We start from the raw sequence: 15814 nt of genomic DNA, 5'->3' as shown, positions 1-15814 counted from the left end.
TTATATGATTGCCTCAAATCGAAACCGAGCTATCTGCCAACTTAAACGCCCACTTGTCACTCTGTCACTCGGCAATTTTAATAACCTATTTTGACCTTGTTTGCCAAAGATAACGTTTATTTGGTGATTGAGCTTGAGGAAAAATATTCTATAACAGTGGAATCATATTAACCTAATTAGTGATCACAATAAGCGATGTATTGTCAATATGTTCACCTGCAAAAGAGCAGGATTTGGGCAAACCTAAAACAATATGAGATAGGTGACAGTAACCGTGATCACATCATGCAGTGTCTGCTGTATTAAACTGTTACGATATCCTATTATAATGAATTATAAGCAAGGTGCTCAGACCAATATATTCGAAGGAATGTTTTGTGCGCAATTGTTTTGCACAAGGAAATGCATTCAGAAAAACGAGTTTCAAATAAGTTGATTTTATAATAGCGTTAATTAAGTTAATAAATAAATGGTTTATCTTAATATATCTGATACTAAAATGGATGTGTTATACGCGGTGGTTCAGTGACTTCAAGAAAGTAAGACCATATAGGTGTTTTATGGGGAAATTCTGACTTGTAGACCATATTGACCAACATTTCTTCGTACATATATCTCTATCTCTACAAAACTCCCACTCAGCTCCAGGAATCCGATTGCATTCGGATCTTTATTTCCGTACATAATCATGCATGATTTTCTAGACATATTCATATTGTCCCATATAATGTCAGTACTATGACTTCTTTGCACCAAACGTGGTCTCTTACTAAAGTTTTTGGATGAAATGATAATAACAACATTTTCTACCACAACGTAGTATAAATAAGCTCATTAAATTCCAACAAAAAAGTATGGTTACGGTTGTTATAAAGAAATTTTACAATCACCATTAAAAAATTATTATTACTAGATTTGAGAAAATCCTTTTATTTCTTTTAAAGTTGACATGCAGTGATATAATTATCTGTGTTTTCATATAGTTTAAATATTCATGTTCAGGAATATCTTTCATTTATTCTTTACCTAGTTTAAATAAGTATTGATTTGAGAAACGCAATGGAGTGTAACCCTAGATAAATGAACCGATATTGTAGTACTCAAAATTAATGAACCGATATTGTGAAACTCAAAATTGTCTAAGTAACAATTAGTGTTAACATACTTTAAATATGAGGCATAAATATACAATCTCTAGTTTATATTCTAATACATTATTTCAAAATAATTTTTATCTCATCAGTCAGTCCAATTTTATCCTGTCAATCTGTTACTATCAAACAGTAATCATGATTTTCTAGAGAAATCCTAAGAAAGTTACTTATCACAAGATTTTTCATACAAAATTATACTCTGAATTAGAATTTTGAAATAGAATTACACTTTTATTCAAGCAGATACTTTGAGTCCCAATACATACGCATAAGATAACAGAGAAAATATTGATGCAAAAATATTATTAATTAGAAATCACCACAAATCAAATCAAGAAATTCAATTTATTCTTTAAATATAAAAAAAATGTGCTAATATTCAATAATTAAACTCTTTAAGTTTATAAATAAGGAATCATAATTATATTTAAAACCTGTAATGATCACTAATTTCAAAAGCCAAAAAGACTAAATGCAGTTTTGTATTCAACAGGAATTTAAAACCGAATACATACTGGACTACATTGTAAGACAGCAAGTCTCAATAATAACAGGCCAGAAAAGTGAGAGCACATTTATTAAATCTTCTTTTAACCATATATTAACACAATGTAAAATAAAATTCACAAAACTAATTCTCATTCTTACTAAAATAATTTGGTTTGTTTAGTTTAGATTATTATAATCATTGTTATAACATAATTTACATTACTAACGTAATTTAGGTAGTAATTTGGATTGTTACTTATTCTTATAAAATATTTTATATTACTAAAATAATTTAGAGTGATCATATCAATATACTTCTTATGTTATTCAATCTAGTACTTTAGTGGTTTAAAACTGACATCTACTTCACATATAAAAATATCATTATTCTTATAATAATTATATTTTTCTTATCCAAAGAATTTACATAGCATTTATTAGTAAGCATAAAACTGTTCAAAGTTTAACAATACATAGCACTGTTTACTAAATCCGTATACAAATTCACTAACTTCTCAAAACTTTATTTTATATGCTGGTCAAAAGTAATCATAAGTAAAACTTGTATAAAATTTCAAAAGCAGTTACCAACAGGTAAAATGAAAACGTTTACAAATTTAATGAATGATAATAAAAGTATTGTGATAAAATTCAGATAAAAAAACAAAATGCATTCCTTTTCTATGATACATAAAAACAAATACATGAATAAGGGTGCTTACATATTCGCTGAGAATCAATTTTCTAAAAGCCTTCAAATGTGACCTTTAGCCCTGCTTTATGTTTAGAGTTTCTCCATTAAAACTCAAATTTCGTGGAAGTTCTTTAATTCCGTAACTAGAGTCTACTTTTCATGGAAGATTGATAGTTTCGGGATCAGAGTCTCTTCTGTATAACAGAAATTAATTACTGGACGGGCCATTTCATTTATTTTCTAGCATATTGTTTAGTAGTCAATTAGAAAGATCTTAACTCTATACTCAATGTTTTAGCAAGCATTTTTTAACAATAATTTTCTTACAAAACTTTCACGTCAAGGCATATCCGTGTAATCGCCAATAACTCGCTAACTATTAACGATATTTTAAATGAGTAGTTGATTTTCAACAAACAAGTCCGATAAAGGAAGCCAGTTTCCTTATGATAAAGATACCATAAAAGTTATTTAATAGTTCTAAGATGGCTACAAAAAATTTATCGACAAATTTTTCAGCAAGATTGATTCTATTGCAGATTTACCAATAGAAGCTGATCCCTTTTCCAGTCATCCATCTTCAATTTGTTCTCTGTAGGCTGATCCATAGAGTTAAGCTTTACTTTCATAAGAGGAATAATTTATGTGGTTGTAATTGGAGCGGCAAAACGCTCGTAACACCGCTGAGACCGTGCTTGTCCACTGCGCCCAAGCACAAAATTCCTATATATCCTCCCACTCCTAATACCAAATTTTAGCAACGGCAGAAAGCAGAAAGTTTCTTCTTTTCTGAAAATGAAATACTATTTGACACTAGCTTTCCATTCTTAATTTTAATATTCCATATAGTTAGCCCATGAGAAGCAAACCAAACAATACATTTTCTGAACACTCAGTCGAATGCAAATTGACCATCATTCAAAAAGAGCTTTAAAATATACAGATGGCTATATTTTCAAACAAAGCACATGAGGAGTAAAAATGTTCATATGTTTCGGCAAAATAAATCTCTCAGGAAGATAACTTTCACATCCAAATTGATATTCTTTCCAATTTTTTTAAGTAACTTGGGCAGTCGCATTGAGGAAAAGGTGAAAGAATTCTAATCTCCTTTCCTTTTACGGTACTGGGACGATTAATACACATGTTGTTTACGTCTTTGTTGTCTAAAGGTCATACGTATAAAGCACAATTACAATTGTCTCTGACAGCACACACAAAAAGAAAAAAAATCTCCTCTCTCATCTAGATTCGCTACTGAGCAAAATTAACCAATCTTTCTTATTTTTCACTAATTAACAAAAATCTGATGTGGACACCACACACCACATGACTTCCAGGTACTGACTATTAAATTATACACGTTTTTGTTGCAATTCGCTTAAACATATTTCCTTGAATTTCATTAGCCATATGTTTCATACTCGATCAACTCCGTTGTCACTTCACAGCAAGAGAAAGTATATAAAAACACAAAGCATCTATACTGAAAATTGTAAAATACAGCAAATCCTAAAACACCAAACACAGTTGAAAACAGTTAAAAAACATTTTTGCGATTAAAATTAGTAAAATTAGAGTTTCTGCACGAAAACAAACAATTTGGCCAGGGGGCAACAAGACAAAATTTTCGGTGCACAAAACTGAACGTTAGCTCTTGATGTCATTGGGTAGAAAGACATTAAATTTGGTGCACCAACGGACTTAATTCACCGTCAGGCTCACAGGCTCAATTCGCCAGTTAAACTTTTAAATTGTTGATTATTGGAGGACTGTTGCATACAGATTAACTAAAGATATAAAAACCTTAACCGGAACATAAAAACTATATAATTCAATCACGTTTAAAGCAAAAAGTGCACAATTTAACAATATACATAAATTTAATAAAAGCTCACCGAGCTGGGGTAAACAAAGTAGGAATATTTAATATATATATATCTATATATGTTAGGTGAGGTCAATTGCAACGAAAAGGGAGGTACACAACTATATGTTATAGCAGTCCCATATACAAAATTTCAATGTTCTGTTTCAATGAGTTATGCAAGTCACATACATGCGTACGTACAGACGTCGCCAAAAAATCTTTTCTAAATCCATTTTAAATCCATTTTGCAACCATTTTTGGCAAAAACAGCTTTTTTTGTTCTGTCCGTCGTACAGATATCAGATAAACACATCGTTCAAATGGATTCTAGAGCGATTGAAAGGGAAATTTTCGTTGAAGTGCACAAAATTTTTCGCGATTGTAATACTTCCTTTACTTCGTACAAGGAAGTAAAATAGCTAAATATAAGAGAATAACTAAATTTAAAACTGTGATTAAGACAACGAATTGAAAAAGAAATTAAATTTACAGAAAACTTAACTGAGACTTTAGAGTTGTGGTGACTTGTTTAAATTAAATGGAAAATTATTAATATGTTAAATAAAAATTTCTTTGACTTATGCATGTCAGCTACCTGTTTTAAAAAATGCTAAGAAAGGAAATCAGTTGAGAGTATTTTGTTTTACACTATACTAATATCTGTTTAAAAATGCGTTGTAATATACCTTGTATTTGTTTGTTTATTATATCTTTTGTAATGTGATTTACAAGTACAATGTCATCTAATAAGCACTGTCTGTAAAGAATGACCTTTATCGCCGAATCCGTTGCTTAGACTCAAAGTATGCCCTAAATTCCGATCTTTTCTAATTAAAGAGTACCCGAAAAATTCCTTTTCAGACAAATGCAGGGTCTTAAAAGAAAAAATCCTTTTCAGACCCTGCATTTTCTTCTAAGACATGCAATCAGAATGAATTTAACCAACTTTTCTCAATTTTCGTTAAATGCATTGTCAAAAACTTAATGAAACTTAAAGAAATAATAAAATTAAATATCTAATTTAGCATAATGAGTTTAAAAGCAAATTTAATTTAAACAACATAATTCACTAATGATAAAAATAACTTTCATACTCAAACAAAAAAGTGCAGTTTTCGAATTACATATTTTTCAGTAATAACTTGATATTTTTCTATATTTAGTGAATCAACTAATTAGATAATAAAGCGATTTTTACTTACCCTCTGCAACTATTGTGCTGTCAATTTTGTTCGCTGATGTCACTCGTTTCTCATTACTAGGTGTACACTTGCTTTGGACCATTAAGGACTGACGCACATTTTTCTCAGGATGCACCAGAATAATGTATAACTTAGGAGTGAAAAGGCAGAAAAGTGTGACTGTTGCACTTAGGCTAACAGTTATAGACATGGTGAAGACATTTATCTCATCGTGATCTGTGGTTGTAAAGTACAATGGTATAAATGCTAACCACACTACGCAAGTAGTATACATAGTGAAACCGATGAATTTGGATTCATTAAATGCCTCTGGTATTTTTCTTGTAAGTATTGCGTATACAGTACATATGAGAATTAAAACCATTGGATAAGCGAATGCCACCATATATGTAGCATTTATTGAGGCAGCACATACAAGATGATTCTCGTCTCTCGTAGGATGATAATTAATTGCGCGAGGTGGACTGAATCCTAGCCACATGGCTGATAATATAAGTTGTATGCTGATAATTCCACCACATATTATTAGTTGGGATTTCGGACTGATGAAATTTGGACGCTTTGTGCTTCGTGCTCCTGATCTAAATATGCGGTCTATTCTATTAGTTTTCGTGAGAACAGCACTGTATACGATAGTGAAACAGAGCCCAATACCGATTTTCTGAGCTCCGCATTTAATGTCCGATGGTCGTTGCACCAAAAGAAATGTTATAGCATAGCAGAGGAATATGCCCATAAGCAGAACATAACTTAGCTCCCTTCCTGATGCTTTTACTACTGGTGTATCACGGTATTTAAAGAACACAGCTCCCACAAATATCGTTATAAGAATTCCTACTGAAGCAAAAACCATTATACCAGTAGCCCAGTAGCTGTCTAATCTCATATATTTCAATACTATAGCTTCACACTTACTATGATCAGCATTAGGAAGATATCCCAAAGGACAATCATAACATGTCGTTTCAGATCTGAGAATTTGGTACTTTGTGCAATTGAAGCAATGCCAGCAGCACTTCCCACCTTCCACGTACTTCTTAGCTTGGCCAACTGAACAAGGGAGACTGCAGACAGATGTTGGCATTTCCGGTTCATCTAAACGGAAGCGAATGTCCGGCAAGCTGATCTTCAGTTCACCATCCTTATATTCACCCACACGGACCCATTTGTAATGTCCTGGAGAGATTTGCTTGAAGTGAATTATATTATAGCGAGCCGGACCATCGCCATTGTTAGCGAACTGGAATTCGTCACCACTAAGTCCTAGAAAGAAACAAAAATCTGCATTTCAAATTTATAGAAATTTGTAGGAAAACGCTTAAGCACTTATATCAGTATACACATAAACAAAATTTATTGGAATCTCTGGTATTACCCACATGATATGAATGAGGCCAAACATCACATTTGTATAGCTTCCTATTGTATAATATTTGTCTGCTAAGGAATGAACAGCGGTTTAATATTATTTTGTCTTTTCCGACATACATATTAATATCGGATAATTATGGTTACAGAAATTTCTCGTAAAAATTGACACTAGTGTAAATTGATGTGTATTCTTTGTACAAAACCGTTATATGAATGTTTCAATATTTTATTGATTATGTTTAAATTCTCGATAAAATCAAACGTAAGGAAGCGCAATTTATAGCAAAATGAGAGTTTTTTAAGATTCTGCACATAACAGTCCTCAACTAATTTCTAATAATGTTTCTCAGATAAGTTTCTTGTAATTGATTATTTATTGTCTTTGCTTTAGAAATAGCAAGGAAAAATTTTGTAATCAGGCACGGGTTTAATATAAAATTAATATTTAATCTGTACCTATAATATAATCTATTCAGATATTCAGATTTTCATATACACGAAAGAAAGACAATTCAACAAAAATAAAAATGTTTTGTTCAAATATGATTTTATACTTTATTTAAACATTTTGAATATTTCTAATGATATCTTTCCCAACAATTTCTTTAAGAAACACAGTGAAGTGGAAATTAATGCAGATTTTTATGTGAAAATAGCTTATCTCTATCTCTGTTAAATATTAATTATTTCATTTCAATAGTAATATTTTGAAAGCCTTGAACATTAATTATTATGTAATTTGTATAACTTATTTAATAAGGTTTTTAACTTCTATAATTTTCGCAATATCGTTGCTTGAGGTACATCAATGCACCTGAAGTAGCCTTAAGAGGACTCATACACCTTAAAACCCATAAGATCTTCGAATATGTAACTGTTGCAAGAATTAGGATAACTTACTTATTTTAAAAGCAATTACTTCCAACTTTTTATAGCTGACTACATAATATAGCTGTTTTCTGAAATAGTAATCAGAACGTTTGTGTTGCCAAAAATATTTTTACAATTTAATCCGCTTCGTGACAAAATATTTCGTCATGTTTTCACCTTGCGCAAGAAGTTTAAAACATTCTTTTGCATAATTTAATTCTATATTTAATATATAGCTTTTATAACATTTGGAAACTACTGTGAACCAAAAATTCTAAGAATTTCATGTTAAATTATTATTTTATTTGTTATTAATTCATTATTAATTCATAAAATGTATTTTATTAAAAAAATCTGTATTGTTTTTGCACATAAAATTTTTTAATATTAAAATATTAATCAGATTTTTGGTTCAGTTAGAAAATGGTGCCCATATGAAGAATTCCATCAAATTTCAAGTATGTACCATTAGCCATTTTTCAAATATCATGCGCGCAAATTGGAAACAGGACGAAAAATTTTGTCGCAAGCGGACTAAATTACAAAAATTTTTGTGGCAATACAAACATTCTGGTTACCAATTTCCAAAGCAGCTATGTTATGTAGTCAGCTGTAAAGGTTGGAAGTAAATAAATAAAATATCCCAATTCTTGCAACAGTCACATATTCGAAGATCATAAGGGGTTTAAGGTGTGTGAGCCGCCTTAAGCTTGTTCGTAATGCAAATTTAATAAAGAAAAGTTAATATTGAATATGCCCTTGCTAAGTGAATATTTTGTGTAGTCTAGCAATAGTTAAACTTTGGAAACTTAAAAAGTATTACCGCGCTATTAAATCTACTGTTTCAAACTTTTTGAAGTTCCGCTCGCTTTAGCATTGTGTTAAACATGATAATGCCTTTGAAAATACCTATGCGTGTCGTTCATTTCATCAGGGAACGAGACTCCAGGGAAATAGTTAAACGTAGTACATGGCTCACTAATTAATTAAGGCAAAACAACTCGACGAATAAGAAAGATATCTTCGGAAAGGAGTTGGTGAAAGAAAGTTGGTCATATAATTGCGACACGCATGCTGGAAACGTGTGAGGATTTTGCTCATACAACAGTCTGCTTTAAAAATAACCTAATGACTCTAGATATTTAGCAAACTTCAACCTTGAAGTTTCTTATGTATAAATTCTGTGATGGAGGAAGTTCATGATAGATTATTAGTCTCTTCATAATTAGAACTGCGCTGAGGAGATAGTGGTAGAATCGAAATTTTGTCTGTTTAAGTGTGTGATTTTAAAGCTTTGTATAAATTGAAACTTTACTCGTATCAGTGGAAACATTTTAAATTTTAAGTAACAGTTTTGAATTTTAGTTTACAATTGTAAGTCGTAATAATAATCTTGAGTTGAATTTTATATTTGTATTTTACCTAAAATTCAGTTCTTACATTCAGTAGTTTTCGACGAAAAGACTTATTTTCATTAAGTAAAAAAAAATTAGCATTAAGGAAAAGCTAAGTTTAAACCAAATTTTGAAAACATTCTCTAATCATTTGATACATAAAATTGGGAAGCGACATAGAGTTAATGGCTAATATTAAATTTGGGAGTGGAATTTTCAGCCTTGTTTAACACATTTACATGCGTCATCATGATACAGTTAGCATTCACTTGTTTATTCATATATTACTGATTGCTACTTCATTTACGAAAAAAGTGTATGAAGTTATTTGGACAGTGCGCAACTTCTAAAAATCATCATCCTCTTCCATATTTCACAAAATTCGATCTTTAAAAACTGTTTTTCGAATACGTATCTTAGTAGCAGTGAATGCACATTCAATAACGTGAAAAAATTTAAACATTTAATTTTTAAAGGTATGAAAAATTGTAAAAAATATTTCCATATTTCTTAAACTACTATCATTATAGTTTGCAATTTATTAATTAGTACGCAATTTCTTTTTCTTCGTTAGATGTGCTTAATTGAAATATACTAAGATTATTAAAATATATGAAAAGTAATTGAACTAAAAACACATATAACATAGAAAGTTTTAGCGCAGTGTTCTGATACCCTCTTAGTGTAATTATGTTGCGTAGTAATGCATTGCAAATTACAAAGTTAAGATTCTTGTGTATTAAAAAAATAATATATATATATAGCATAAAATTACCTTTAAACGATACGTTTTTTAAATAAGTAAGCAGCTCAGCTCCATCAACTGGATTCATCTTTTCACACAAACCACGTTTACCTTCGCACACATCACTATGCAAATTTTTTAAAGCAAAAGCAAATGCGAGTACTGAATCACTCACAAACTGAAGCTGCTTTTCAGCTTCATATCCTGTTTCGTTCGATATGACTTCTTCTCCGGTACAAAACTTTGACCATTGTTGGTTGTAAGGTGTTATAATACTGTCTGGCCATTTGCAATTGAAAAAGTGCTCCCAGAATTCAATAAACCAAGGGTCTCGAGTATTGTTCTGAACTGTTAATCTTTGGAAATACTGGTCGAAACCTTTCACGGGATGCGCACGAGGCTGGACAGAAATTGTACCCTCTACTTGATCTTCATTTCCATCGGACACCAGAGAACGACCACTCCAACCATCGCTGCCTATCCAGGAAAATACTCCAGTACTATTGCTTCGACGAACTGCTCGCATCACTCCAGCTACTTCTTGGTCTGAGCCAAATATAATAACACCTAAATAGGAATAATAAGAAATATGCTACACAAAATTGAGGCAATATATACATATCTAACTCCTTTCCATAGTTACACAATTAAAAATGGAACTTTCATTCTAAGCGCAAATTTTAGTAAATTATATCTGAAAATTTAACTTTGCAATTAAAATTCATTTTACAATTTACGCAGAACTTGAAGATATAAAAAGATTAAGTCTAATTTGATTAATTATGCAAATTTCATGCAACTAATTAACGATGCATGACTGAAATTTCCATTCAGTTACAGGGGAAAACATCGCGGAGAAAACTACGCAATTTGAATACGACGTCATAAAAAACATCGTTTGAGAAAACAAAGCAAGAAATTATCGCAGCTGTAAAACATAGTGGCAGAAACAATAAAGAGGAAAATAAAGAGGTTCAAAATATTAGCAGCTTGGAAACGTCGTTGTACAAAATATCGTGATAAAAATTAAAGCACCTACAAATCATCGCATGGCGCGTCATCACCACAGCCACGCATTTGTTAGCTTTAAAATTCGTGAAGTCATATTCGCGTAACGATGTACAACCGCAAGACATATGATTATCGCAAGCATGAATTGTCAGGCTTTAAAAATTGTAAATGCATGTTCGCATATAAATGTGTAAGCGCATGATAGAATGAGGAATGCTTTTACTTTTGTATTTCATATTTTTGAATTAACTAATAAATGTTTTGCTGAAAAAATAAGATTTTAAGCATTCAAAAACAAAAAATGAGTAGAAAATTATTGCTACTGATAGAAAACGAAAAATGAGTAACATCATGTGATTATCTTTATTAAAATCTTGTTTTTTTTCAGTTTGTTCTTATTCTTATAATTAACACTTTGAGTGCAGTTAATCGTTTGGATTTCAATATTGAAGCATGTCAGCTACGTAAAATTTCAGCAGGATATATAAATTCTACTAATTTCTATAATATGCATTAATTTTCTACTCGATTTCAGTTTTTGAATGCTTAAGTTACTATCTTACTTTTTCTCCAAAAAAATTACAATTCAAAATTATGAATTGTAAAAGTAAAACTATTCCTTAGTCCTTATTTCGAACACACAAATATGCATTTATAAATTTTGAAGTTTGAAAAACGCATGTCTGAGACTTAATCGTCATGCCACAATTTGTAAGCGCATATTTTTCAAATCACAATATTTTTCACGAAGATGTTCTTAAACAGATAAGTTTTCAACCGCTTAATTGTCAACGACGATATTTTGTACCACAACGTTTTAGAGCTGCGATATTTTCTTCTTTCTTTTTTCCCACGACAATTCTACGACGAAGTTTTTGCTTTCAGTTTATTTCACCGCAGCGTTTTCGGCGGATATATTTCATTCATTGCGTATATTCTGATTCAAACATATTCAATTAAAAATTCAGTATTTCCTTTCATATGATATAAAAATGAATATTATTAGAAAAACTAAAAATAGTTATCACTGAATTCATTCAGAAAATTAAACCTACATAGTATACTTTTGTTCGCATGTAAAAGTATAATGTTTCATTGGAGACCAAATGATTTTTTTAGTTTTATTTTTCTTGTTTCGATTGCATTTTTTAATCTCAGAAAATTCAATTGTTTGTTTTTGGAGCACTTTCCAAATTCCTACAGAGCTCAGTAAATGGTCGAAAATAATAACCCTTATTCTACTGCTAGTTGTCAGCGTGAGTTTTTATTACACTCATGTCCATAAATTAAGGATAATGCTAAAAATCAGGCAAAGGAAGAGTTAGAAGCAAAACAAATTTGACTTATTTGTAAAGCTTATTTATTAAACAAAATGTAAAGAGCAAAAAAAGATGCTATATATTTGATATTATTAAAGAAATTAGCGATTTTTTCTCCCTCGAGCAAATTACAAAAAAAAAAAACCTATTTGCAAGAAACCAATATTACATGGTTGGTATGATTGTTAATACATTGTATGTCTTCCAGACGACGCAATACAGTCCGTACAACACCTAGGCATGCTGAGTATCCAAGTATCGATCTGATCTTGGGGGATATTACACCACTCACAAAGCAATGCTCTCCGAAGTTCCGGTAGACATGTAGGAGGAGGTTGACGGGCTGCAAATCGTCGGTCAAGCATGTCCCACACGTGCTCTACTGGATTCAAATCCGGTGAGAATTCTGGCAAGTCCATACGGGTGATATCTTGAAGGCATTCGCTTACGATGTTTGCACGGTGAGGACGGGCGTTGTCATCCATAAACACAAATTGTGCACCCATGGCGCCCCGAAACAAACGTACATGTTGTTCCAGAATGAAGTCCCGATAGATTTGGCTTGTCATGGTTTCAATTTGAACATGCAGGTCAGTTCTGGAACCCAGAATAATTCCACCCCAAACGAGCACTCCTGAACCACTATAACGGTGTCGTTCAATGATGTTTTCTTGGTGGTAACGGGTACCTGGAGCTCTCCATATGAAAGTCCGGCAAGAATCAGACTGCAAGCTAAACCTGGACTCTTCGGAAAACATCACACAAGTCCACTGTTGCGGTGTCCGCAATGCATGCTCTCTACTCCAGGCTAACCGCAGGCGACAGTGAGTTGCAGTAAGTGGAACGCATCTGACAGGTCTACGAGCATACAGACCAATCTGTCCTAAGCGTCTGCACACGGTCTGGTTTGAAATTGTCGTACCAGTGGCTGAAGAGAGCTGACGAGACAGGTCTGAGGCTGTGCTTCGCCTGTTTTTTTTTGGCAGTAATAACTTCTGAGGCTGTGCTTCGCCTGTTTTTTTTTTTTTTTTTTTTTTTTTTTTTTTTTTTTTTTGGCAGTAACTGCCAAATACCGGTCTTCGTTCGGCGTTGCAACTCTGGGGCGACCTGTTCTGTAACGTCTACTCACATTACCATCATCTTGGAATCGTTGCCAAAGCCTGGAGATGACACTCTGGGCAATTCCAAGTTCGTCTGATACTTCCAGTTGGGTACGCCCATTCCAGACGGCCGATAATTCTACCACGTAAAAAATCATCCAAATGCGTCCTTTGTGTCATAACTATTCGGTTATTGCACTGAAATGCTTATAAAGCGCCTGTGAACAATTTTACTTCTTTGCCTGTATTCCTTATATATCCCTCTCTTACACTCTCGTCATTGTGACGTACCATCGGTGTCATCTGGTTACTTCCTGAAATTTGCATATGATTCTTGAAGATGTGTGTAGTGATTTTACAGTTGATATATTTATTTTAGAGTTCGATTTCCGCGTGACTCCGAATTATCCTTAATTTATGGACATGAGTGTAGAAATGACAAAATGAAGAGGCTAATATTTTATATACAAAATATTTTTGTCACATTACTCCATATTTACGCCAAATTCTTTACCCTCGTTTCTAAATAATTTTTCAAAATTATTTAGAAACTTCTGATTTCTGATGACAATGTAAAAAAGTGTGCACAAATAGGAAATTAGTTTGTGTAAATAAACAGACCATGATTGAAATTAGTGAGTCCTTTAAATACATAATATAATAATACATATATGTATGTATATTTATGTGTGTTTTTACTGTGTTATGTTTAACATTTAATCCGTCTCTTTAGAAAGACTATACACTGTGTATTTTTCTCCTCCCGGTTTTCAGCGGTAAAATTAGAATTTAAATCCGCGGTATTTCCCGCGAGCAATGCGTTTGTCATTAAATCTTTTATCAGAATTATTTTGCATAACTATTCATAATATATCACTCATTTTTGCAATACTTTAAGTACAATATATAGGGTAGCTTTCTCAGTTTAATTCAGATTTTCTTCAAATACAATACAATGAGGTTTACTGAAATTTTTGTTAGTCACACTAGGTAGATTACTGAGAAAGAGTTCATGTATTTTAAAGATTGTTTATTAATTTATTATTGCGAGAAACGTTATTTTGTCTTTCCTGTTAAGATTTAGGTAATTAAGGTAATTCTCGGTATTTGCAGGTGGAGATATTTATTCTCCTTTACGTCTAACAGATTGTTTACGCTGCTATAATATCTCAGACAATTATCAAAACAGGACTGAAAAGTTAAAGGCATGAAAAGCGCTTTTTAAACAAAATACGTACGACAAGCTTCTTTCAAAGAAAAGAATATTATTATCACACAGTCATCAAACAAACATCATTATCATTTTGGTGTTTCATCGTCACTTTGCGGGTAACGACTTGTATGACTTCAACAGGAAATTTATTAGCTTCCAAGGCCTTTTGAATTAAATTAAAAATAAATGGTGCCTTTGCACCAACGGAGGCGCGAATAATTCTTGACATAGGCATTTCAGATAGCAATTGTAAGATAGCAATACTCTTCATATAAGTTAGTATTTCTATGATGGCGATCCTGATAAGCAATTTGTGATAGCAATTATATAAAAATAAAAAATGGCCATCACACTAACTAATTCTCACTCTTAACCCAGCTCCCAAGAAAAGGTTTTCACAAACAGACAGCTTTCTCAAAAAACGAAAACAGTCTCCATTTTTAGGTGGTCCGCCCTTTTAATTCTCTCAGGGAGATTCTCACATGTTGATCTCATGGCATTCCCAGGGTCTCATTCCACTAAACACGTTGATTCGTCTGTGAATGATCACATAGCCAAGCCGGTTTCATGGGAACATTCCTGAAAGTCCTCCAAGTGGTCTTACTTTAACAGCATGAAACGTCTAAGACTAACTGTCCATTTTACATGCATTAAAATACGTTCTTTGTACACCTATAACACTAATAAAAATTCTTGAATCTATCGGTACCATAAGAATGTGTTCTATGGAACAGTGGTAAGCATTTCATATGTGCATTACAGAAGTAAGGTGAAAAGCTGATAAGCGTTCATGCTTAACTAACGAATCAATAAAGGATGTTTTTCAAATAACTTTTACTCTGTTTGCAGTTGAGTACCCTTTAGAAGCACGAAATAACAACTGAGGTACCCAGAATATATTTTAGATAATAAAATTTTTGAAAAGTTTCGCAAAGAATAATTCCTAGATATATATTAAGAATTAATGTTTAACGGACTTGTAGGAAAGCACGTATTTTTATTTATTTTTCTGCAAAGTTAAATAAAAGTATTTATAAACAATTATTGTTCGGTTATAAGGATTTATTTTAGTCTAACCAATTATTTTTAGTTTGACTTTGAGGACCCTCCTGATTTCAGTTTCTAGCCAGAATGTAAATTTATTATGACGTACTACTTAAATTTAAACGTGTTTCAGAAGCAGTATTTAAGCTGCGTGTCCAGAGTTCAAAACGTGTAGTAGCCGACTTGGTTCCGATGTTTATGCTGTGAGATTAGAATTAGCACTTTAGTTTGGTGCTCGACACCTTTCAGTTTATACTGATATTTTTCAGCTCGGCTTTGCTGTGTGCAGTCGATTTAGCATTAGTTTAAGTTAAGGAGCCAGTTATTAGATATCTCAG

General features: G+C 32.1%; 1 protein-coding gene across 2 annotated transcripts in view; it reads right to left on the bottom strand.

The window, feature by feature from the left end:
- Positions 1-15814, bottom strand: part of LOC118199800 (metabotropic glutamate receptor 6-like) — a 391939-nt gene that overhangs the window by 71893 nt on the left and 304232 nt on the right. Inside the window, exons 5-6 of one of the 2 annotated variants that reach the window (XM_085813044.1) lie at positions 9820-10356; positions 5410-6672 (exon numbers count right to left, since the gene is read on the bottom strand). In XM_085813044.1, the coding sequence (XP_085669170.1) occupies positions 5410-6672; positions 9820-10356 (1800 nt within the window). The remainder of the gene's footprint in view (positions 1-5409; positions 6673-9819; positions 10357-15814) is intronic. The other variant, XM_085813045.1, reaches the window with a different exon arrangement.

This window comes from Stegodyphus dumicola, chromosome 3 (genome assembly GCF_044657685.1).
Source record: "Stegodyphus dumicola isolate Sdum_Otavi_A_Nest chromosome 3, ASM4465768v1".
Classification (NCBI taxonomy): Eukaryota; Metazoa; Arthropoda; class Arachnida; order Araneae; family Eresidae; genus Stegodyphus; species Stegodyphus dumicola.
This window is presented reverse-complemented; position numbering and strand designations above follow the sequence as displayed.